The sequence below is a fragment of the Taeniopygia guttata genome, chromosome 20, assembly GCF_048771995.1.
Source record: "Taeniopygia guttata chromosome 20, bTaeGut7.mat, whole genome shotgun sequence".
Taxonomy (NCBI): domain Eukaryota; kingdom Metazoa; phylum Chordata; class Aves; order Passeriformes; family Estrildidae; genus Taeniopygia; species Taeniopygia guttata.
The window spans coordinates 7,251,675-7,274,358 of record NC_133045.1 but is presented as its reverse complement, the minus strand read 5'-3'; the positions used below and the strand labels follow the sequence as shown (position 1 = coordinate 7,274,358).

Below are 22,684 nucleotides of genomic sequence, written 5' to 3'. Positions count from 1 at the left end.
GCATTTCTTTACAGTAAATAAAATGAAGCAACTCTGGAAAACAACTTTACAGTGGCTTTATCTCAGGAATGTCCTCATTTTTGTCACCTGATTAGGGGAACTCAGTAAACATTGGCTGTAAGTCCAGCAAGAAAAATAACAATCTCTTAAGGTGGCAGAATGAATTAAACAGTTTATGTACATGTTAATTAATGTGAGTGAGTGTGCTAATTACAGGCAAGGCTTTCACCTGGCTTCAGAAAGCAAAGCCACAGCTGGAAAACGTGTTGCTTCTTTACAGGGACATGATTCTATTTCAAAGGCTTTTTTCATTCCTGAAGAGACAAAAAGTCAGATCTACAGTGTCATTGGGACATGAAGAAAACCTAGTTAATACCACAAATGTGATGAAAAGCAGGATGTAGTGGTTGAACATGTAGTTTCACAGAAACTTCTCATGGTGGTCGTGATTGTTTCAATCACCTGGAGCTGCTCAGGCCTGCTCCCAGCCCTGCCTTGCCAACAGTTACTGCACAGTGCTCTGAACTGGTGTGAACTGGAGCCTTCCCTGGCTGAAGTCCACACAATAAATCTTTGATTCAATGTTCTCAGTGTCACAGCACAGACAGTTCTGCTCAAAGTGCAGCTAAGTGCTGTGGCTGGAAGGAAGGGTGAGAAGCCAGTAAGTCTGACTGAAAAAGAAAAGAAACTTGTGGTGGAAAAAGAAAGGACTTTTTGCTGGTGAGAGGTAAACCACAAAACTGAGATGAAATAGCAATTGGAATAGCACATAGAGAGGAGAAAGGTGTGAATATGCAGAGCCTTGAAGCTGAAGCCAAACTGTGAATTTAGTGTGTGGAGAAACATGAAGGAGGTTAAAAGTGAAAGTGATGCAGTCTGAATCTGCAGTGGGTTATGCAGGAAAAGTTAATGTAATAACTTTATCTTTGTAATTCTGTCACTTGACATCTTTGGTATGAGCTTTTGCTTCTGGGACATGATCAGATTTAATTAAAAAACCCCAAACAAAAACAACAGTAATAACAAACCAAAACATGAAAGAAGTCATGTAATCTGATTCATGAATGTGAAAAAGTCAAGAAAGAAATCCTGGTAATAGGATTGGAGTTCAGCATTATGTGGTCCTGAATAATTCCTCCCTAATAGCAGTGACTTCCTTTTGTTTCCTTTAGAAGTGCCCTATGCCAGAGTAAGTGATATATACAAGATGTCTCACACTTGGCCATTAGAACCACCTGGGGAAGTACAAACTTCTTTCAAGATTCTGTACTTAGGCCTCATACAGGGTATTTACATTTCCATGGCCACAGAGCAGGGCTGATAAATCCACTTGTTCACCTGCACCGTGGGTGTGCACCATGCCTGCATGTGTCTCACAGCTGCTTTCTGGGGGACTAGAAAGGATTTGCCTGAATATAAAATATGAAAGCAATTGTATCTGTGAGGCCTTGAGTATAGAACATAAAGTTTAAATACATACTAATGAAAATTCAATTTTATACAGAATATCCAACAGCCTAGCTGTTTAATTGTGGAGAGACTGGTTCAGAGTGGGGGTGAAAGCACTGAAATGGGTTTATGCCTTAAGAAAACACAGCACTTATTTTTAAAAGCTACAGCTGTTAAAGGGCTCAAAGATGCTTTTTTTTTTTTTTTTTTTTTTTTTCCTCTCCAGCTATTTTTTAATTTTGGCAGATGATATGATTGAACATGAGTGGAGATTTCCTTTGGAAAGAAATGTACATGAAGCAATTGCACAGCACGCTAAAAATGGCTGTCAAGAGACACTTTGATAATGCACCAGATATTCAGTTGTGTGTCACAAACAGAACCAGGTTTTAACTGCAGACAATGAGTGACCATTTCAATCCAGAACAAATAATGTCAATCCAAAGTACTGAAAGCTGCTCCTCAGGAGGACCAATGCATGCAAAGCCTACTAAGCTCACGGGCAAACCAGGGACCCGCTGTGCATAGATACCTTCTCCTGTAGTTTCTAATAATGTATGAAATTACCAACCTTCTTTGACAGGTCACTAATTTTAGAAGTCAATCTACTTTTAAAAATTGAGGAACTGTTTTTATAGACATTTATTGCTGGATTCTGTACTGGGCAGTGGTCTACTGGTCTTTGAGCAATTACTGATACTTTATCTATATTCATGATAAAGGAGACAAACTTTGAAGAGTTTTTTCCCAAGACCCTGAGTGACAATGTTTTATGTTCTGACTCTAGAAATCAGCATTACCAGCCAAAGACCTGGAATTCCCAGATCAAGCTACAAACCCTTAATGCATTTTCTTTCACTTGTTTTTATCTATTTGTTTATTATACTTGAAAAATATTACATTTCCCCTTTTGTGTATCTGTTCAAAATGCTCCATCTTTTGTCCATCACCTAATGTTCCATCTCCGTCAATGATGATGCAGCCACTGTAGGGAGGGGTAAATATCAATCCCTGCTTCTGTAATACAGGCAGGCATTTTCCTTACTGCTATTTGTTTAATTTGGAGGCTCTGGTATATATTATGTAATATAGTTCCTTATAACTCTGTGATGCCTGGTGTGTGTGCTTGGTGTGGAGATGGGCACAGTGGGCAGAGTTCTTTGCAAAGACCTGTATAATGGGCTGCACTTTTAACATTACTGTCTTTTAATTTCCTTTTGAGAATTTGCTTTCCATCTTCCCTTTGGTTTCACTGTTTAGCCTTTTTTTCCCCTCCCTGCCTCACAGCCCTGTTTTCCCTTAATATCGCCGAAGATTTGTAAAGGATAAATACAAGCTAATCTGATCTCTGCCCTCTTTTCTGCTTTAACAAAGCTTTTAGCTTCCCCTCTCATGCTCTTCTTTTATTTGTTTTGTTTTCTTTACCATTCCTTCCCTCCCCCCAAGAAAAAAAATCACTACTCCAATGTAAAAGAAATGCTCAAGCTGCAGCAGGACACACAATCATGGTGACTTAAGACAAAAATCTGTATTTTCCAGATGTACCTGTGCATTATAACAGGCTTGTACCTCCTGCTGCAAAATAAGCATGTGGATAAGAGAATAAAGAGAAATATATTTCAAGCTTCCCCTTTGATTCCTGACAGAATTCTTTTGTCTTTTTGAGCAGAGTAGCTGAGTGGCTGAATATACATGCTGTATGTGTCTGATGTGCTTTCTACGGTTTTGTTCCTGCTAATAACTGCAGGTTTATAAATTTTTCTTTTGCATTTTTGCTTCCTTGAATCAAGAGGAGAGGGGCCTTAGGCCTTTCCTAAGGCTGCTGTTGCCTCTCTCTCCACTGTGTGCTCATTCTGTCTGATAGGCCCAAGTGTGTCAGCTTGGCAGCGTTCCCAGGCACCATCAGCATTACAACATTCCCCGAGTCGGGTCTGGGTTAGCACAAAGCATTGACAAATTCTGTGTATTTAGTTTTGTTCTCATGCTGTTCTTCATAGGGATTAGGATTTTTTTTTTTTTAAGAGAATAATATTAGAGTAGAGCAGTCACACAATGAGCATAAATGTTAACAGCTGACAATCCTCACATTTACTGCTTAGAGGAATCAAAATTTGGATGTTTGTGAGCCAGGGGTGATATCTCTGAGCAACACAGGCCTTTAGGTGTTCAATTAAAAAGAAATCTATCTTGAATGATTTGCAGTGTTGAAACTGATGCAAGTATTCACTGAATGTCATGAATTTCCAGTGTGTTCCTGCTGCTGTAGTGGGCTGTGTGATTTGCTTTATAGCAGCACTCTCCCCAGCTTCTGCTTCATTCCTAAAACAGAACAAACCGTCAGTGTATCCGTGAGCCTTCCTGCTCCCTGCCCTGAAAACCATTGCAAAATCTAAAAAGAGAAAATGCTTCAGCAGGGACTCCAGCATTCCTTATGATTCGATAATTTATACTCTGGGCTGTTAATCTGCTGTTGCAGCTTGAAATGCAGAGACAGAAGTGTAAGCACAGGATGGGCTGCTGTGGCAGTTCCCTGTGACAATGCTATCTCAAGGAATAATCTGAATGCAGAATGGGACAATGCAGAGCAGGATGACTAATTTTACTGAGTGGCAGAGTTATGAGTCACGTCGGCTCTCAGGCAGTGAGGTTTGTCTGGTAAAGTAGTTATATCGTGAGAGGTGCTGTATGGAGGTAAGGGAGGGCACTAGGTTTTGTTGTGGTGATTGTTTCTGGGATTATTAGCACTCGACTAAACGTGACATGCATATTCTGTTTGCAACTGTTGTAGATTTATGGAAGAGGGCTTTTTATAGTTGGTTTTGCACAGTCTGAGATCCTGCATGTTGTACTGGAAGAACGTCTATTTTTCTTTGGTTGTTCTATCTCATTATTTAATAATTATTGTTTCAATGTTAAGCGTCTCCCTCTACACCGTCCCTTGTTTTTTTTTCTTGCTTTTGTTTAATAAATAATTATTTGATACTCAATGTGCTTCAGATTCACCCTTTCATCTGCAATTTCCATTGCAATCTTCATGGCTACAGAATGATAATACAGAGCTATGTAACACAGATACAAAATTTTGAACAATAATACAAAGGCATGTTGGAGGCTTTCTAAAAATTTAACCTTTAAGATCTTCATCTGGAGTTAAGACTTCCTTCTTGGCAAAACGATAAATCCTCCCACTTTCACTGCATTAGGGAAAAGAATGAAATCACATTTTTTAATCAAAAGCTTGGGAATTGGCCCAAGATCAAACCGGTTGCTTACACGCCGCTTTCTCATTTTGTTTCATTTGCAGCATTTTCGCAGGAGATAAAAAGGTAAAGCAAAAATATCTGAAAAAATATGTGAATGTTTTCGTGGGGGCAGGCTGATAACTTGCCACGTAGAGAAATCTGTGTTTTCAGGGCCTGTGTTGCATCTTAAAAAGCACCAAGTCCTAGAGGGTTAACGGACAGGAAACTGCAGTTACAGCCGCTCCTAAGGAAGTCAGTTTTTGTCTAACAGCCCAGGCAGGCCGAAAGGTAGGGGCTGGGGGGGATTGCAGATCTCAGGGTCTTGGATGACATGGATATTTTTAGTTTTGCCCTGCAGCATTTTAAACACGGGGAGGGCCTGCACCAAGTGGTAGCAAGGCTCCGTGATAAAGCAATTTCAATTCTGGAGTGCTTTTAAGGAAAAGGAGACATGAGTCTTCCTGCTTAAGGCTCCCTTTTTCCTCTTAAGACTCAGCATACCGTGGTATGTAAAGAAATCACACTGCAGGTACATGGTTGCTCAGCTGCATGTTCATGTATTGAAATTCTGGAGCAGGAGAACCCTTCTCTGAGTCCCGAGTTGTTAATTTTAGTCCCTTCTGTGCATGTGCACTTCAGTAAGTTCTGCTCTCCGCCTGTGGCCTCGCTTGCTCGGCCAGCACAGCCCTAGCAGAGCGAATTTCGCTGTCCGTGCAAACAAAAGAACAGCTCTGGCGACCTGGGCGAACTCTGCCTCCTTCGGGTTTAGAACACCCAGCTGCCTTCAACCAGCGTTAGGCTGGGGCACAGGGGCCGGGGCAGGCGGTGTGCGGGGTGCCCCGGGGCGGGCGGTGCGCGGCCGGGGCCGGGCCCGCAGCCGGGCCTAGCGCCGGCCTGCTCCGAGCCCGGGATGGCTCCTGCTCCCCGAGCCGCACAAAGATAATCGCTCAGGAAGTGTCTCAGCCAATCCCCTGGCGCTTTACATGCGGATTTGCCGGGGCAGCCAATCCGGGGGCGGCTTTCATGGGGAAGACAGATCATCAAGCCCAAGTGCCAAGCCCTCCCTGCCCGAGTACTGAGAGCCTGTCCTCCATGTTTTATAAGTATTGACATAACACTGTGTTAACAATGCATCCACAGAGGTAAGCCTTGCTTTTTACATTGCTTTTTCTCTAAGACCTATGAGTTGTGGGTTGAGAGTGTGATTCTCTGTGATTTCTCGTGCAAAACTCACACCACAGCACTTATATTAAGTTGGAACTGTTTAAATTTGCTTTCTTGGGTCACATGGTTAGTAGCCATTAGCCACAGCTTTATTTTACAGTCTGGCAAAGCCTTGGCATGCCTACTTCTTCACAGGAGGATGGTGTTTTTAGAGTTTATCAAGATCCTGGTATTCCAAAGGAGGTTTCTGTCTCTGAGCAGTTTGCCAGCACTATTGTCTGTTGTGTCACATGCCTGCTGGAGAGAAAATGGAAGCTAGGGAGCAGATGCATTTAACTGCCCTACAGGGAGTCAAGCAGGGATAATGGCAGACAGAGGAACAGGCAAGTTTACCTTTCTAAACAGTGAATGGAACAGCTAAGATAAGTTATCTCTGAGAAAATATGGGATTTTTAAAAACCTAGGCATCAGCAAAAAGTGCTAATGGCAGATTGTAGATATTGGGCCTAGGTGGTGGTGTGCTGTTGCATCATGTTTTTTATGCAGCTTATCTTAACTTAAAATGATTATTGAACCTTTTTTCTTGCAGGAGTAATTAATACAACGCTTTTCTCTTTCTGAGGGACAATGTATGGTTAATATTTTGTTCCTTTAAAAGGGAGTTTTTATGCTGCAGATTTTGGAAATGGAGTGCTGCTCAGTAAAACGCAGCAGTGCATCTGTTTACAAATCTGATGCTTTATGGAAAATGTTTTTGAACTGTTAGCTTTCTTGCTTTGCATAGTTCAAATAAACTAATGCAACTTTTATCTGTGCCTTTTTGTTTTACATTGTACCAGCCACAGTTCTGTGTTGTGGAGTCCAGAAGATATAAAATCATGTGTGGTTCATGACAGTAGTACATGTTGTTCGTTCTTGGGTCTTTTTTCCCTTTTAATTTTTTTTACTTTTGGTTAAATGCTACGTAATTATTTCAAGAAATTCGTTTTTGATCAATTCCCAAATCTGCCAGCCTGTTGTATCTCCTTAACTGGAAAAATGAGATGGGTGCTTGAACAGTTGGTAAGTAAGCAGCATGCTACTCTCTGAACATTTTTAATAGTTTTCCAAACATTTTGTTTTTACTGGGTCAGTCAGTGAAGTAGATTAAGTGATGTTAGTGCTTAGTCATATAAAAGATCAGATTTGCTTAGCGTCCATTTTAAGGGACTTGTACATGTAAACTGCTCTATTTGAATGCACTGTTTTTCTGATAATTTGTCTCTAAATTTTGAGGCTTTTACTTCCTGTTTACCTTAGGCCAGTGAAAAATATTCTACTTGCTGTTCGTTCCTAGATCATTAATTACCATGTTTGCAGGGCAAAGCGCGTTTTCACCGTTCCTTGGGCTTTTCGGGTGTGATGAAAGTGCTAGTGCTCAGCAATGAAGTGACCTTATGAAGTAAAGTAAATAACACTTAATGAGCATATGTTTCTGATACTATACAAAGTATAACCTCAGACAAGCTTGCTTGGTTTATAACTAATTTAGAAACATTTTGTGCTCTTTATAAAGATTTTAATTGTAGCGCCTGCATGCTTGTTTGAACAAGCTGTTTTTCAGTGATCACTAGGGCTGTTACAAAAGCAGAGAAAGGATGCTCTTTTGTGTTTTTAATGTAATTTTTGCACTTGTTTTAACAGTCCATACACATTTATTATTTTAGGAAAGAACTGAAAGCTAGGCTGGCTTTGCAAATAAATAAGTGTGCTGAGGCACAGGGCATGCAAACTTTTATAGCCCCTTGCCATGTATTTGGTAACGTTCTTTAACAGCAATTTACCTCTGGTTACTTGTTTACCAGTGTGAGTATCTTACTTTGAATATCTCACTTTGGCCAAAAGCTTTCCTACCCCCCTCTCCATTTCCCCCCCCCCCCCCCCGCCCCCCCCCAGTCCCCTAGGATTAGATTAAAATAATGTCTAGTTCAATTTGAAACCTGAAATACTGCTGGGGTACCCCTGAATTTCATGTGATAGTATTTCTGTATGCTAGTTTAATGCATCTTTCAGCATACATGAAAGTGCTGACACAGCTAAGAAGTTATTCTGGTTTTTGCTCTTCAGTTGCTAAAAAACAGAAATCACATTTGGACACAATTTTCCTAGTAGTAGTTTATACATGCTAGCTGTTTACTTTCAGCCTTTAAGAATGAGCAACATAATATTTGTTTAATGTGAGGAAGCAGGGGTAAGTGATCTGCAATCAGAAAGCTTGTATTAAAATGGCTCCCACAGGTTTTGTTAAACCAGGATCTGTTTCAAATCTGCACCTCCAGACACGCTGCTGACAGTGAAGCGCATTTGTGTGAGCTGCCCTCGTGCATGTAATGAAACGGAGCATCGTGAGTCTGTTAAAGTTCACTATTTTCAATCACTCGGGTGTAATTCCTTTATAGTTCACAAAAAACAAATGTCTGCATTGCAGCAAGATGTCTGAGGCAAGGTAGAGACAGCAGCGTTGTGCCTCGGCTCAGCCCAATGGCGCTGCTCTGCCAGCGCCAGAGCCAATTGCCGCAGCAGGCAGGTTAAAGATTGACAATTGCAGTGGCAAGGCTGAGAAAGGCCTTCTGGAAATTTCTGCCATCTTTGTTCCATCTAAGCAAAGCAAATTCAGACAAGCTGAAGGATTTCAGATGTGTATATTTTTTGGTGCTTTGTCAAGGTACAGTGTTATCACTCACTTCCCTAGGTTGTGTAATAAGCTGTTTTTTCTGTTCAGGACAGATGGAATGTGGGTTTTTGTTTTAAGTGACAGATGCAGGGAAAAAGCACGTATTGCTTTCTCCCCAAGATTTTACTGGCCTGGATCTTGTTACAATCACAATTAGACAGGACATGTATGAAGCAATGCAGCTGAGGTTTATTCAGCTTGGAGCAAATGGCCATTATTCTGATTATAACTAGCAGTTAATCGTATAATTACACTGTAAGTTTTCTGGCTACTAGAGAGCAGTTTGAATTGCCCAGGATGAATATGATTAGGCATTATTATTTAGTGCCAACATCCAGTTACTTTTGTAATTAACTGGACAAAGAATGGAGTGGGGGGAAAACAAAGGAGTGATCTGGATTATAAATCATGGTGAAAACAGTAGCCTTTTAAAAGCTACATGCCTTTTTCATTCTTTGCAGGCAAACTGTTTTACTTGGAAGCTAAATAGTGCTAGGGAAAAGCTGAGTAATTTCTTTAAACAAATGACACTACTTAACATATTGGAAATGAAAAAAATGCAGAGTATAAACCACTCCAAATGTAACAGTCACCCCCCCTCACATTATGTAGGAGTATGAAATGTAGCAGAAAACCTACGTTGCTACTAAGGGAGCATGTAATGAAAGGAACATCATGCTCAAAAAGCAGAAATAGATAGATTACATTACAAATTTAGCCCTTCATAGCATGTCCACAAACTTCAACTGGCTCGTCTTCCTGAGCTGCCTTCCATTTTGTGATACCACTTTTGCTTGAGGTTTTTGTTGTTTTGTTTCTGGTTTTGTTGCTTTGTTTCTCCTGTTCTGCCTTGCTTTCCAGTTTATTGTGTTGTATCACTTCCCAGCTACTGTGCATCCAGTAGCTGAAAAGTGATAGCTGTTGGGCAGTTTTCCATAGTGGTGGTACTACTCCAGCATAATTGGTTAAAGGGTGATAAATCTTAGTAAAAGCTCTCCTCTGTCTGAAATTCAAGGTATTAATTTGAATTCCCTAAATATCTCGAAAATTGAACAAAACCTTTGGCCATATAAAATGGAATAGACAGCAGATTTCAAATTTTGTTATTTGTGGATCCCCAGTATTTTTCCCATGGGCACATGAATGCCATTAGAGTGACTTTAAGCCTGTTAGACTAGGTTTGATTTACTTGGTTATTGTCTGCAAACCCCTTTGTGGTAGTACACTGGCTTTGAGGGGTCTGCAGACTGGAGACCGGCACAGTAGGCCATCAAGCTTGGCCCTTTAAATTGCATTTAGAAAGTAATTTAAATACATTTGTCAATAAACATGCCTTGTGCTCATGGGTTAAAGACTAATTTTGCCATAGCTACATAGGAAGTGAGTTTCATGTATTTGGTAGTTGTCTGTCATTCTCATGTTAACCCTTTATTGCCTGTTGTCAGAGCATCTGTTTCACACTGTGAGGTTAAAACCATGCTGTAGCAGGATGTTACCATTCTTTATTCAGCTGATACAAACCTTTACTTTCAAGCATGATTGTTCTCAAATGATATTTGTAGCATTTAAAATCTGTAGCTATTTGGTTGCCTTGCTTGGGCCTCAGCTGTATAATTTATAGATGTAAAGATGACTGTGTGACACCAAGGATCCCCCTCCCTCCCCTGATTTTTCTCTTTTGTGCAGGTATTTTGAATGGACAATGAATAGGAGTAAGGTTTTAAAAAGAACCGAAATGTTCTTTAAATGAAAAATAGTTACTTTGCTTGTTATCACAGGTAACCAGCTTAAACATTGCTGTACATAGATATCTGAATGAGCCTTTTGTGTAAATTAATTACTTAATACAGAGTGTTATTTACTTAATACACATGGAGCACTTTGCAGGGAATTCTGCAAAAGGAAATGTATAATATGAGGTGCTCACACTGGAGGGTGAAGCTAAAATTGAGTGATTTCCTTAGTAACCTGTGACTTCACAAATCCCCTGTCTTGTGCCTTTTTAGTTAAACGTTCGGATGTCAGGTGCCCTTTGGTCCTTCTTTACCATTTCTGATATTTAGATGCTGGCTTTGAATCTTGCCCTGCTGTGTAAACAGGAGCTGCTGGTATTGAACAAAGTGCTACCATTTTAGCTCCAGAGCAGGAGTGAGGCAGTGCAGTGCTGGCAGACGCCATTTTAAGAGCCCTGCATAAATAGCATAGCTACCGATGAGTAAGAGACTGTTATAGGTGAGTGCTCATACAAAGCTGCTATTTATTCAGCAATGGCATGCAAATAGTGGTTTTTGGTTTTAAATCTTTATTGAATGTAGTTTTTTTTTTTGCAATCATTATTTAGAATTGCTGCTCACAAATGTGATGCTTGAGAAGCAGGAATTATCTTAAAGATGAAATTCAGTTTTAGTGTTTATGGTCTTTAATCAATTTTTTGTGTTGTTTTCTGTTAACTAAAAGGAAAAATAAATTCCAGAAATATGTTGTTCTTGAGCTGAAATTCATGTGTTATTCCCTGATGTAGATCTCGATTGTGTATGTGGGCATTAGCTGTTTTGAGTGGTTTTCCATATCTGTCAGTTTTTCTTGGTTAAATGTCAAGGTGCAGTAGTTCATCTGCAACTTTTAATTGCTCTTTGTAGTTACTATGGATTAGAGCAGTTTTATATATTCTTGTATATGTACATTTTCTCAGGTAAGTACTACTATTAGTAAAGGAATGATTTTCCTAAACAGAAAAGTCTGTATATAATTCAGGGATGTGAAATCTGAAAACCTGAATTTTATATTAAAAAAAAAAAAAAAAACCAACACCCTCTCTTCATTTTGATAGAGAACATATTTAAAAATTAGGCAGCTGTGTTGTTTTTCCATTTTTACCTAAGTAACAATAAATCTTGTATGCTTGCAATCCTTTTTTTTTTTCTTTCTGTGCCCAACTCTCCCCAAAGGAATAACCTCCACCCCTTCTACCCTCATTCAGACGTGCTAAACTAGTTTGTATGAAACCAATTAGCTTAACATTTTAGAAAACAAACTTTTGTTGTTGTTGTTGCAAGTTTTGTCAATATGAGTAGGAAAGTTTTAAATGATTAATTGGTTTTCTGGTCATTTGACAGGGAAACTGGGAAAGCTTAGATTTCAGTTGTGTTCTTAAAACGTGTTTCTCTGTGTTCATTCATCTAATGAGGAAATAGGAATAGCTTTCAGAATTACATAAGCTATCTGTGGTATTCCTTTAGGTACTTAACTGAATATATTCCAGTGTCATTTCTGATCTGCAGCCTCAGAGCATCCCATTCATATATGCATGACAGTAACACATGCTGGCTGAAATAGCTGCTCTGAGCCCTGCAAAAATGAATTCTCAAAATAAAACTCTCTAGAATAGTCTACTTGACCACACAGTTATTGTTTCCATGGAACGAGATACTTGTTTTTAATTATTTTGCTGCTGGTCTTAATTTTCTTTTTATTTTGTTGTGGGTAATAATAAGGTAACTGATTAAGAACGTGTTTTTCTTGAATTATTTAATTGGAAATCTTTTGCTAATATCTGCATTTGGAAGTTTGTGCTTTATAAAGTGTTTTCAGAATTTTTCCTCTACTGATGGAGGTGCAAAGGTGAAAAGATGTCAGCTTTAGAAAAGTTATTGTAAACTTGCTGTGAATTGCTGGTATGTATTTATAAACTTGAATCTCAAAGATGACCACTACAGTCATCACTGCCAACATTCAATGTCATGTTGTGGAAGTCATTATAAATTACAGCAAATAAAGCAATGGGAGATGCTTTTGAAGAGCTGTGAATGTTCAGCATCTTTTATTGCCATGTCTAACAATTTTATTTAACTGTTCCCCACGAACATTGGGATTTTTTTTTTCAGAACAGTCTCTGTGGTTTTCTTATATACTTAAATGTTTGTATAAAAGATTAATTAATTGCAGAGACTATGGAGATGTCTGTGTTCCTCTGAGGCTCAGGTTTCGTAGTGTGGTAGGTAATTGCTGGGTTTTGTGTGAGTGATGCACTCTGTACAAGTGTGTGTATAGGGAATGTGCTCCTCCATTGCTGAGAAAAGTGGAGAACCTTGCTGTCAAGTGGAGGATGCAGTTTTGACTGCTCATTTATACTTAAAATCTTTGGGAAGGCTTTTTCTCAGGTATCATTTACGTGATGTGTGCATCCCTGCCCATGGCAGGGGTTTGCAACTAAATAATCTTTAAGATCCTGTCCAAGGCAAGCCATTGTATCATTCCGTGATTCTTTGTATCAAGATTTTGCAAGATATTTGTTCACCTTGCAGGTGTTTCTGAAGAATCTTTTTCTTGTTTATAGCGCTCTTTGCAAGAAGGCTTTAAAGGGTGATGGAGGAAACTGACTCAGTTTCCTAAATTAAGCTTGTTCTATGAGTGGGACGTGTTCTGAGCTGGAAAACCCTGCTGTGCTGTCACTAATGGATAGGAGTCCTGCCCTGTAACCCCCTGCAGGGCTGGGTTTGGGCCCAGGGGCACAGAACATCCTCAGTCAGTCTGAAAAAATCTCCTGGGGTTTTGGTCAGGGAGGTAGGAGCAGTTCCTGCTGTGGTGTTATCACGTGGATCCATCACTCCCATTTCTCACCCAAGATTCATGCACAACTCTCTGGATTGTAATACTGATTTGTACCAACTACTGTATCTTTCATGTTGAACCATGTTCCCCTGATGTTGTGTTTTAAACAAAATTACCTGATAGATTTGGATGAGTCTGGAATATTATGATTGCTTTAATGTCACTTAAATGTGAACTGCTAAAAGGTTGGTGCCCTTTTCTCTCTCCGATTTTCTGCATGTCCAGCTGCACAGTGAGTTACATTCCAGAAATGATTTGGATAAAATGGGCATGATTTCTGGAACAAAAAGTTAAGGCCTGGGAAAACCATTCCTTTTAGTAACAGCCTGTGTAGAATGAGCATAAGTGTCCAACCTGGGTCTGGTAAAGCCTTGCATGTCCTAGTCTGTGTCTGGAACTGGACCTATATTATAGAAGCAGTGAATGTGCACTGCCGGATTACTCCACTCTTACAGAATTACTGGGTATGAATACATATTTATCTGTATGCATTATTGATTGTATATACATGATATTTTAAAAATATGGGGTTTGTTACAGTTTGGCAATATTGAAATAGGATTTTATAGAGAGGGAGGGGAAGAAAAAACCACCAGTACAGCACTGGAAGAAAACAGTGAACCTATCCCATGAGCCCATTCCTTCCCTTTGCTTAGGAGAGGAATGGGCAAAGGCAAGTGGTGCATGAAATGTTTTGGTGTCTGCTGGCCACTGCCAGCTCCTCTTTGCTGAGGCCCCTGGGAAAGGGTGTAACGAATGTGCAGAATAATTGATCTGCCCATGCATAGTAAATGTGTGAGCATTGTAGTATGGTTGGCTGTGCTGTGCTTTTAATCTGCCCATGCAAAATAAATCTGAGAAGAATTGTGTTACAGTCAACTGTGCTACACATTTACCATAATTCTGGTCACATGGATGCCTTTGCCTTGCTCCTGGAATGATCAGAGTAGTCCATGAGCTGGGAGGTAGATGCTGGTAGAATAGAACTTGCCTTCAGTGTTTTGTGACTTTAAAGAGCTTATTTTGTAAATTATTTCTATATCCAAATGACAAAGAATAATGATTTCTGGCATTTGTGGTACTTTTCAGCTTTAGGTTTTCCATACATTGAGCTTGGTTAATTTGTATGTAAAATTTCTGCTGACTTAACTGTACTGTTTAGAACTGTGAAAGGAATTGCAACCCAACCCCCCCAGTCACAGTTGATTAGAAGTAGTTTTGTCAAATAGCAAACTATAAAATCCTTCTGCTGTTAAGTTTTACTTGGTTAAGGAATCTCTTTTAACTTCTACCCGTAACAAAACTCCTGCTAATATAAACTGTTTGTCAGGCTGAAGAGGAGTTTCTCTGGTGTAAATGTAACCAAGTCCTCAGTGTTGTTTCCGAGCTCTAGTGAGATGTCTTGGGTGGATTTATACACAGTGGCTAAGGCAAAGGTCTCCAGCTGCCCTCTAGGCCCTGTCCCTGGAGCTGGGGTGGCTGAATGGAACCTCAGCCCACTCCATAGCAGCAGAAATTCATAATCTGCCATATCAGTGCAAACTGCTATCAGCAACAACTTCCATTAACAGACTGAGTGGTAAATTGTCCCTGTATAGGAGGGGATCTACATCACTCATGGCTGCTCTGCTCTAGTGGACACTGCAATACCTGCCTGAAGCTCCAGAACCCCATTTGTCCATCATTTTGAATTTGGATTTGTTTCAACATCCTGTGTTTTCTTTGACCTTTCATCTAGGCTAGTCACATCTCCAAAACTGCTCTGTAACTCTGTTCATTTTCCTTTCCTTCCATCTTCTTTCCCCAGATTGACTTAAGACGCCAAATTGATTAAGTTGTTTTCTTGAATGGTATCACTTCAGTATATCACAAGTAGAATATCAGAAAGTCAGATGTACTTTGTAATAATTTAATCCCACTGGGTGCAAATGAAAACTGACTGTGTAAGATTGAATGGTAACAACTCTATACTGTCTACTCTTTACAGTTAATAATTGGTGGAATTGTATTGCCAATAAATTATAAATATTCAGTTTTCTGTTATACAGTCTAGTTCCAAAATCCTTATAATTATTTATTTAAATGTTTTAACAATTACACTTTACCTTCTAATTTTACAAGTTGTTCTGTGTTGCTCAGTCTGTTACTTCAACTAATCTGTTCACGAATGCTGATGAGCATTTAAATGTTGGCAGGCATCTGTCCACATGGTTTATCTGAGATTAGAACCTGCAAGGAACAGAATTCCTGTTTGTCTGTCACATGCATACAGTTCATACATACATTGCCATAATCTTCAGTACATGTTACAAGACTGTCTTTGGTACAAAAATGTAATTTTCATGCCTGGTAACTTGCAGCATATGTGTGTACCTGGATTGTTTCTCACTGTGGTTTGATCAATGTATGCTCTGGCAAACAGCAAGCCTTCCATTCCATTAGAAATCTGGATATAGTTGTGTTTGATAGTGTTGAGTTGAACTTAATGGATAGAAGTTAGTCATTGGATGAATACGTACAGTCCATAAAGTATTCTAATTTACCTTTTTGAATCCTGCAGCTTGGCTGAAGAGGAAATAAAGGCAGAGCAGGAGGTGGTGGAGGGGATGGACATCTCCACTCGATCCAAAGGTGAGTAAGAGGAATATTTCAATTAGGTTCTACAACACAATTATTTATAAACCAGGATGGTGAAGATGTGTTGTCAGCCATGAAGCTGCTCTTGAGTGGAGACTCAAGATTGACTGTATTTTTTTACAATGACTGCTGTATGTTAGGAAGTCTTTTATTTTTTCCTTGGTTTTTGTTATGTATCAAATCTACACTCACGCACACAAATATTTCAGTGTTATGTCATGTTTATGAATAACTAAGGTTAAATTACCAAAAAAACAGCAACCTCTTGTATCACTTATCAGGGCTTCCTTTAAAGTAGTGCTTCTAGATTGGCAAGAGAGGAGAAAGTAGTAGTAGTAGCAAAACTATTAAGGTAGTATTTCCTACTGTAATGAATTTTTTTTTTTTCTGAGAATAAAGAATGACAGTAGCCTTTCTGTTTCCACAGAAATTAGTCCCCTGAGCAGTATGTATTTCATGGACATTCATGCTTGTCCATCTCCTTTTGTACTTGCAGCTGAGTTTACCTGAAAACCATTTCTCTAAAACAGCAGTAATAGTTACTACCATTCGTTGAAATTTCTGGCACATACCCAGTTACTCTTCACATTCCTGCAGCAGGGCTCACAATTCTGCTCAACTCTGAACATGCAGGTGGGATTGTCTTGAAGGCATGGCACAGATCATCTGCATGTTTTTTAATGAGGAAGCTTGGCTGGATAACATGGTTATAAAATTGGATTCAGGTCTTATTTGTACTAACAGACAGTAAATTTCTTGTTTCAGTTCTCATGGTATGGTTAGATGATGTAGTACATGAGATCTGACACTGCAGAAGAGATACACTAGCTCCTTTTGTCCCTTCTCCCTGTCTTTCTCCCCTCTCTCCTTCTAATCTTATATGTCAGTCTCCACCACTGGACTGCTTTCAATATTTACTTCTCTTTGTATTTCAGTTTTCTAAGCCAGCAGAAAGTAAATGTTTTTATTGCTTTAATGTTTGCTACTGACTGGGGTGAGCTCCCAGCTCTGCACTCCACCATTTTCTTCCTTTGTGGTGCTTGTCACATCCCAGCCACTTAAACTTTCTAACCAGCTTAAAAGCTGAAACATTTTTCCGCTGTTGTAGGGACCAGTTGGTTTGTGAAACAGTTTGGTAACGTAACAACTTGGTGTAAGAGACAATGGGGCTCATTAGATACCTTTAGCTGCCCATGAAATCTCATCTTTTTTTCTCCTTAGAGACACTGGCCCACTTTCTAGTACTAGTGAGAGTTCTGTGTGCCTTAACTGAGCTAAACCATTACTTATGTCACTCTGATGTAGTTAATGTCTAAAGGCCCCTTAAAATCTGATATCTAGTTATGGAGATGTTTACATTTTGGTTCTGGTGTTTTAAAAAGCGACAAACAGGTGTATGGACCATACAAAAGGTTTCCATTTCCTCATGGTAGTTGTAGTGCTGCCCTGACCTCAGGATATGTTGTTTTAGTGAATTAAGTCCGTGGGAGACTTTTTGCTTTTCGTTTGGTAGGGTTAAGATGAAGCTTTTTAGGACAGTGAGCTGATTTAATATCCTGGGTATTGAAAAGGTCTGTCTGTCATGTCCTAACCTTCTCACACACATGATCTTGCATTGTGGGCTCTTAACAATTAGAACTGGTCAGTTCAGAGGGATTTAACCTGGTTGAAAGAGACTTGGGTATTGTTGCAAATCCCTGAACCAGCTGATGCTAAAGCCAGTCTCACCACGGTGCTGGTTTAGGTTGACCCAAGCTGTCCTTGTGTGGAAGCCACTGGTCCATGCATAGATGTTCTCCTAGTCTTTAAATACCAGTGGGAGTGGTGTAAATGGCATTTCTGTATCACCATAATAGCGATAAAACTTAGCAAGTGTTGAATCACTTTGATAATAAGGGAATTGGTATTTGTTTAACAAGATACTGATTCGCTTTAGTTGGTTTGTTAAATTTAACATGTATATTGTTAAACAACATGTATACAACATGTATATTGTATATTTAACATTAGTATATTGATAAAACCCCTGCCAGCAGCACTCTAAGGACAGAATAGCAACCACCCACCCGAAGCCCTTACAGGCTTGTTTTGTTCAAGTGAAGAATGTGGGATATAAAGAACTCTTTAGACTTAACTGTAAACCATTTCTCTTTGTTGTATACCCAACCTAATCTGTGAATTAGTGATATAACTTTATAATAGTTATATTGAAAATATAGCTTCTCACGGAAAATAAAAGAATCGTAAATGTCATCTCCCAAGAGCTGGCCACAAGTCATGGCCAAGAGCTGGCCTGGTCTAATCAATCTTTCTGGACTCCTGTTACTGGGACTAAAACAAGCTTCACTGATAGTTTGGTGCAGTATTTCTGCAGCAGAGAAGTCACAAACCAGAATTTCAAAACTGTTACTCTGCTCTGTGCAAGGCAGAAAAAGTGCAGCAAAGTTCTCAACTGGTGGGATGGTGGCAGGAATGGCTCTACTTGCAACAATTAGCTTCTGAAGAGTTTTGCTTTGTGTGTTTTGGAAAGGATATAGATGAGGAAGTTGACCTTATCTAGGCAAATCTGGTGGGGAGTACACAGCTCTTTGTGCTTTGTTTGGGTTTTTTGATGTGTGAGAAGCCTGTGCAGGAGATCAATCCATAGCACTGTACAACTTCAGACTTGATCTTGAGCAGCAGATGTGCTGCAAATCTGTAACCTGCTTACCCAGGTATGGCTTGTATAGCTCATGTGAGGCTGTGTCTAAGGAAATAAATTTAATTGCTATAATACCAATTAGTCTGATGCAGACCTCCTCATGAACATTCTTGTTTTGGTACAAGCAGTTTAATTGCTATAATTCAGTTGCAGTTCAGTTTAAGCTTAACTAAACCATGCATTGTTTAATCTGTAACGTGGGTCTGAACACAGCCTTTGAATTGGACTAGGTAATGTGGTGGTTTCAAAGCAGCCTGAGCTGGTCAAACTGCTCAGTGCAGCAGTTTTATCCACTTCCTTCCATACCTAAGCTGGCAGGAAACTAACTGAACCATAAAACATGAACGGTTTTCTACTAGCTCAGTGTGCTGAAACAGCTTGGTGGGCTGCCAGAAGTGGTGTAAGAGGGAAGGCAGGAATACACCAGTTTGGTGCAGGAAGTGTGGAGCTTTGTTAGCAAGCATTTAGACAGGGCTAGGCTGGAATGAAAGCAGAGCTGGAAGGCGGCACTGACACTTCTTTATATTGTGATTGCTAAAGCAAGTCTGTAGCTGGGCTCAGGGCTATGGAGTCCTGCATGTTCAGCTGCATTTCTCTGCCCCTTCTTTGCTGGCTGTAATGCTTCTGCTGTTGCACTGTCAGCTGTGTCAAGCAGCTGATCTAGCAGAAAATTGATCATTTTTTGTAGTACCAGATTTTGCCTGAATCATGAACTGATTAACCCTCCTGTTACACACAAGTGCCTGGCTCAAAAAAGCTGTGGGGACAGATAGCTGGTAAGGTGGGAAAGAGGAATAGAGTTACTCTAGCATTTATAATTTAGATCTGCTTATAAGCTGTGCATGTGCAGACTTGTTAAAGACAAGGTTTTAAAATACACTAGTCTCTTGAGGAGAATAAGAAAGCATAAGGCGTCTGAGAACTGGAAGTGGGAAATGACAGCTTAAAGAGAATCCAAAAACAGGAGTCTAAGATCCAAGGAGTCCAAAAACAGAAAATGGAATGAACAGAGAATTGCCCTTTAATGAAGGAGAGAGGCTGTGGGTTACATGATGGTTACATGATTATATTTTATCCTTTGTATATGATACATTAACATGTCCAGCAGAAACATCTTGTTACATTTCTGTTCCAGCCTTATGGACTACTTTTTAATCTTGTTTATTAAATATTTCAAGATGGGGCTTGCAAAGTCTCTGGATAATTGTCTAAGCATTTCCAGGTTGTGGTTTCATTGCAAAATCTGTCTTTGCTTGTTCTCTTTGGACAGAGTGAAGTCTCCACTGAATGTTTTCTTCCTGTTTACCTGGAAGAATTAAAAAAAAAAATCCTCTCTGCTAGTTTAATTTAGCTGCTAACAGTAGCAAGCTGTGGTGACAGATGGACTTCCATGTAGGTTTTTATGTATTTCAGGTGATACTGGAACTATTGCTTGTTTAGTGCCCAGTCAAAAGGAGCTCTTTAACTCTCTTCTTGCCATCATCAGTCGTACATCTCTGACATTGCCTTTGCATCTCTGCTGGCTCTTAGGACTTGGGTGGAGAGGTTCTTTCCTACCTGCTTTTCTCACTGAACTGGATTACTGGGGAGTTGAGCTGATGTTGGACATGGCTGGGAGCAACCTTGCCCCAGCAGGGACAGCTGGTCATAGCTTGGCATAAAATCATATACTGAGGCCCTACTGCTTAATGGAGAGAATTCTGACATTTACAGGTTTGAGGGATTTTTCAGTGTTAAAGACTTTGGTCTTAAGAGCTTCTCTCAGTGGTAAAATGTTCAGATACCATGAATATAAATACAAAAATGACTAATGAAATGGAATTCTGAGAATGCATGATACATTTTGTAACAATTTAATAATAGTACATCTCTATCAGCTTTCTTTGTAGTGATACCAAGTATTTAATCACACAGAGCTGAGATTCTTACTCCAGTGTGAAGCTGAGGCTCCTGCAGGGGACAGAAGTGCAGCCCTGGGCTTTTGTCTCTAGTGCAGAGCCTTTGCTATCAGCAGTTGCACCTTAGGAGGGCCTTGGGACAGCAAATTCCCACAGCCAGGCTCCAGTTCATCCTTGCTTTTCAGCTCTTACCTTGCAGGTTGTTGGGAAGTGTTTCTTTTTCTTTATCTCACCAAGTCCTACAATGAAGAAACAACTAACAGTGTCTTTTTGTACTTGTATAAAACTGTAACGTGGCAGGAGTTCATCAGAATTTACACAACCACAGCTGACCTCTGTTATTTATTGCATTAAGTAACTGGACTGGGTTAATTACATCGGTTGAAGTTCTGGAATGTAAACAGGGCTTTAGTGGTTGGTTGCAACTGCATCATGTTTCAAAACTCTGGCAGAAAATTAAAATTCCTCAAAGCTGAGTGTAAGTTCTAACAGATTTATCCATGATTTTATTAAGCTTTTAAGATATTTACCCTTGCTAAAGTATTACAGGTAATGGGTTTGAAAAATCAGAAATCTTTTAACAACCATTCAGGATAATGAATTTAGCTGGTAAGCTTCACAGTTCTGGAATTTGTCTAAATTATTAATTGAAACCTGTTCTATCAAATGGGACAAGTTAGTATTGCTACATTTTCTGTCAGATTTCTTCCTTGATTACACTCCATTTAAAGTACAGGCATTCAAAGATTTTGAGAAGGAGTAACCAGACATGGCAGTCTAGGTGATTTTTTTCTTGATCCTTCTAAAGGTATAGATACACATTTCTGCAGGGTAATGACAGCTGAAGCAACCTTCAGTCACCTTTCTTTTCTTGTACCTTCTCTCAGACTGCCTTCTTATAGCTGTTTCTTAAATCCATAAAATTAATTTTTCATGCAACTGTTTTTAATAAATTTTTGGATTTAAACATTTTATTGAATTTAATTATTTGATTTGGTTCACCAAATGTTGGCAGAACTGTTTGGCCATAGTAAAAGGCATAGCATGGCATTGAGAATTAAAGTTTAAGTGACGCTTTGCTGAGTGTCTTAGTCTTATGTGGAACAGTTGGTTGTGTTTCTAGTTGGAAATGTTACTCAGAATTTTGCATATTTGACCCACTTACATTGAGGTATCAAAAACCTGCTTAGATCACGGGAAGCTCATTGGTGTAACTAAGTTTCAGTTTACTGATGTCTCTTCTGAGGCTAAAATAATACTTCCACTGAAAAAACACATTGCTGTTTCTGTCTCCTGGAGAATAAAAATGACTGCTAATCTTACCATCTTTATCACAAATAATATTGAAAAGCTTTTTTAATTTCTTTTTGTTGTTGTTACTATTTGAACAAATGGTTTCTTAGTTTCCCTCTTCTTACTTTCTGAAAATTTCCAGAACAGAAGTTTTATTCTTCAAGTAGTAAGCAGCTCATTTTAATAGGATTTATATCTACAATCTAAGAAAAATAGGTACAGAATTTGAATAAGTAATACTTATGAAAGTAAACTTGATATAGTTAACATTTTCTTTTTTATTGTCTGCACTTTATTTTGAAATGCAAAACTTTTCTTCCCATCTGCAGTCTCAAAGAAGGTTAGTTCTTCATCAAGGATATTATCCTGCAATTTCCACACTTTTTGGGAAGGCTTTTATTTTGTTTGCCTATCTTGTTTGTGAGGTTGAATTTGAAAATCACAGTCTATTGGAATTCTGATTTACTCAGGCTTTTCTCATTTTCCTTGATATCCATTGCATTGAGGATGGGGGGCTAAGGCAGCATAACCTTGTCAAAGTCACATTTCCATCCTTTTCCCTGATACTGGCACTTTCAACTCTGGCAGTTATTGTTCTGCTGATTTAACTGAAATTAATTTTTAAGGTTGTTGTTGATTTAGGCCATATCAGTTTTCCAAACCATCTTGCTTCCTGGGTGAATGAACCACAGTGCTAGAGAAAGAAAAAGGAAACAAATTTTGTTTATAGAAGAGTGCTGTGAAGCCTTGACCTAGGTGTGGATTTCAGCTCTCATCAAGGCTTTATTGGGAATTCACCATTGTTTTAGTCTGGAATAGCTTTGATTGCATTTAGCTTAAGTTTTTAAATTGAAAAAATAACAAAAAAAGAAGTATGGAAAGAAGGGCATAAGGGAGTGTCATTGTCATTCTGTGGTACTGAGCAATTTATGCTTTGTTCTTACAGTAAGGTATCTTGATGTTGCTTGTTTTCAAG

At 39.2% G+C, this 22,684-nt stretch overlaps 1 protein-coding gene across 8 annotated transcripts in view; it reads left to right on the top strand.

Annotated features, from left to right (window-relative positions):
• Positions 1-3,772: 3,772 nt before the first annotated feature.
• ZMYND8 (zinc finger MYND-type containing 8) overlaps positions 3,773-22,684 on the top strand; it is a 50,862-nt gene continuing 31,950 nt past the window's right edge. For 4 of the 8 annotated variants that reach the window (XR_012051589.1, XR_005982299.2, XM_072917147.1 and 1 more), the window contains exons 1-2: positions 3,775-4,095; positions 15,740-15,810. Coding sequence is in view for 6 of the 8 variants with exons in the window: in XM_072917147.1 (XP_072773248.1) it covers positions 4,067-4,095; positions 15,740-15,810 (100 nt within the window). In the remaining 2 variants the exon portion in view is untranslated. Of the gene's footprint in view, positions 4,096-5,501; positions 5,834-15,739; positions 15,811-22,684 lie in introns of those variants that run through there. The other 4 variants (XM_032752024.3, XM_072917146.1, XM_072917148.1 and 1 more) reach the window with 4 other exon arrangements.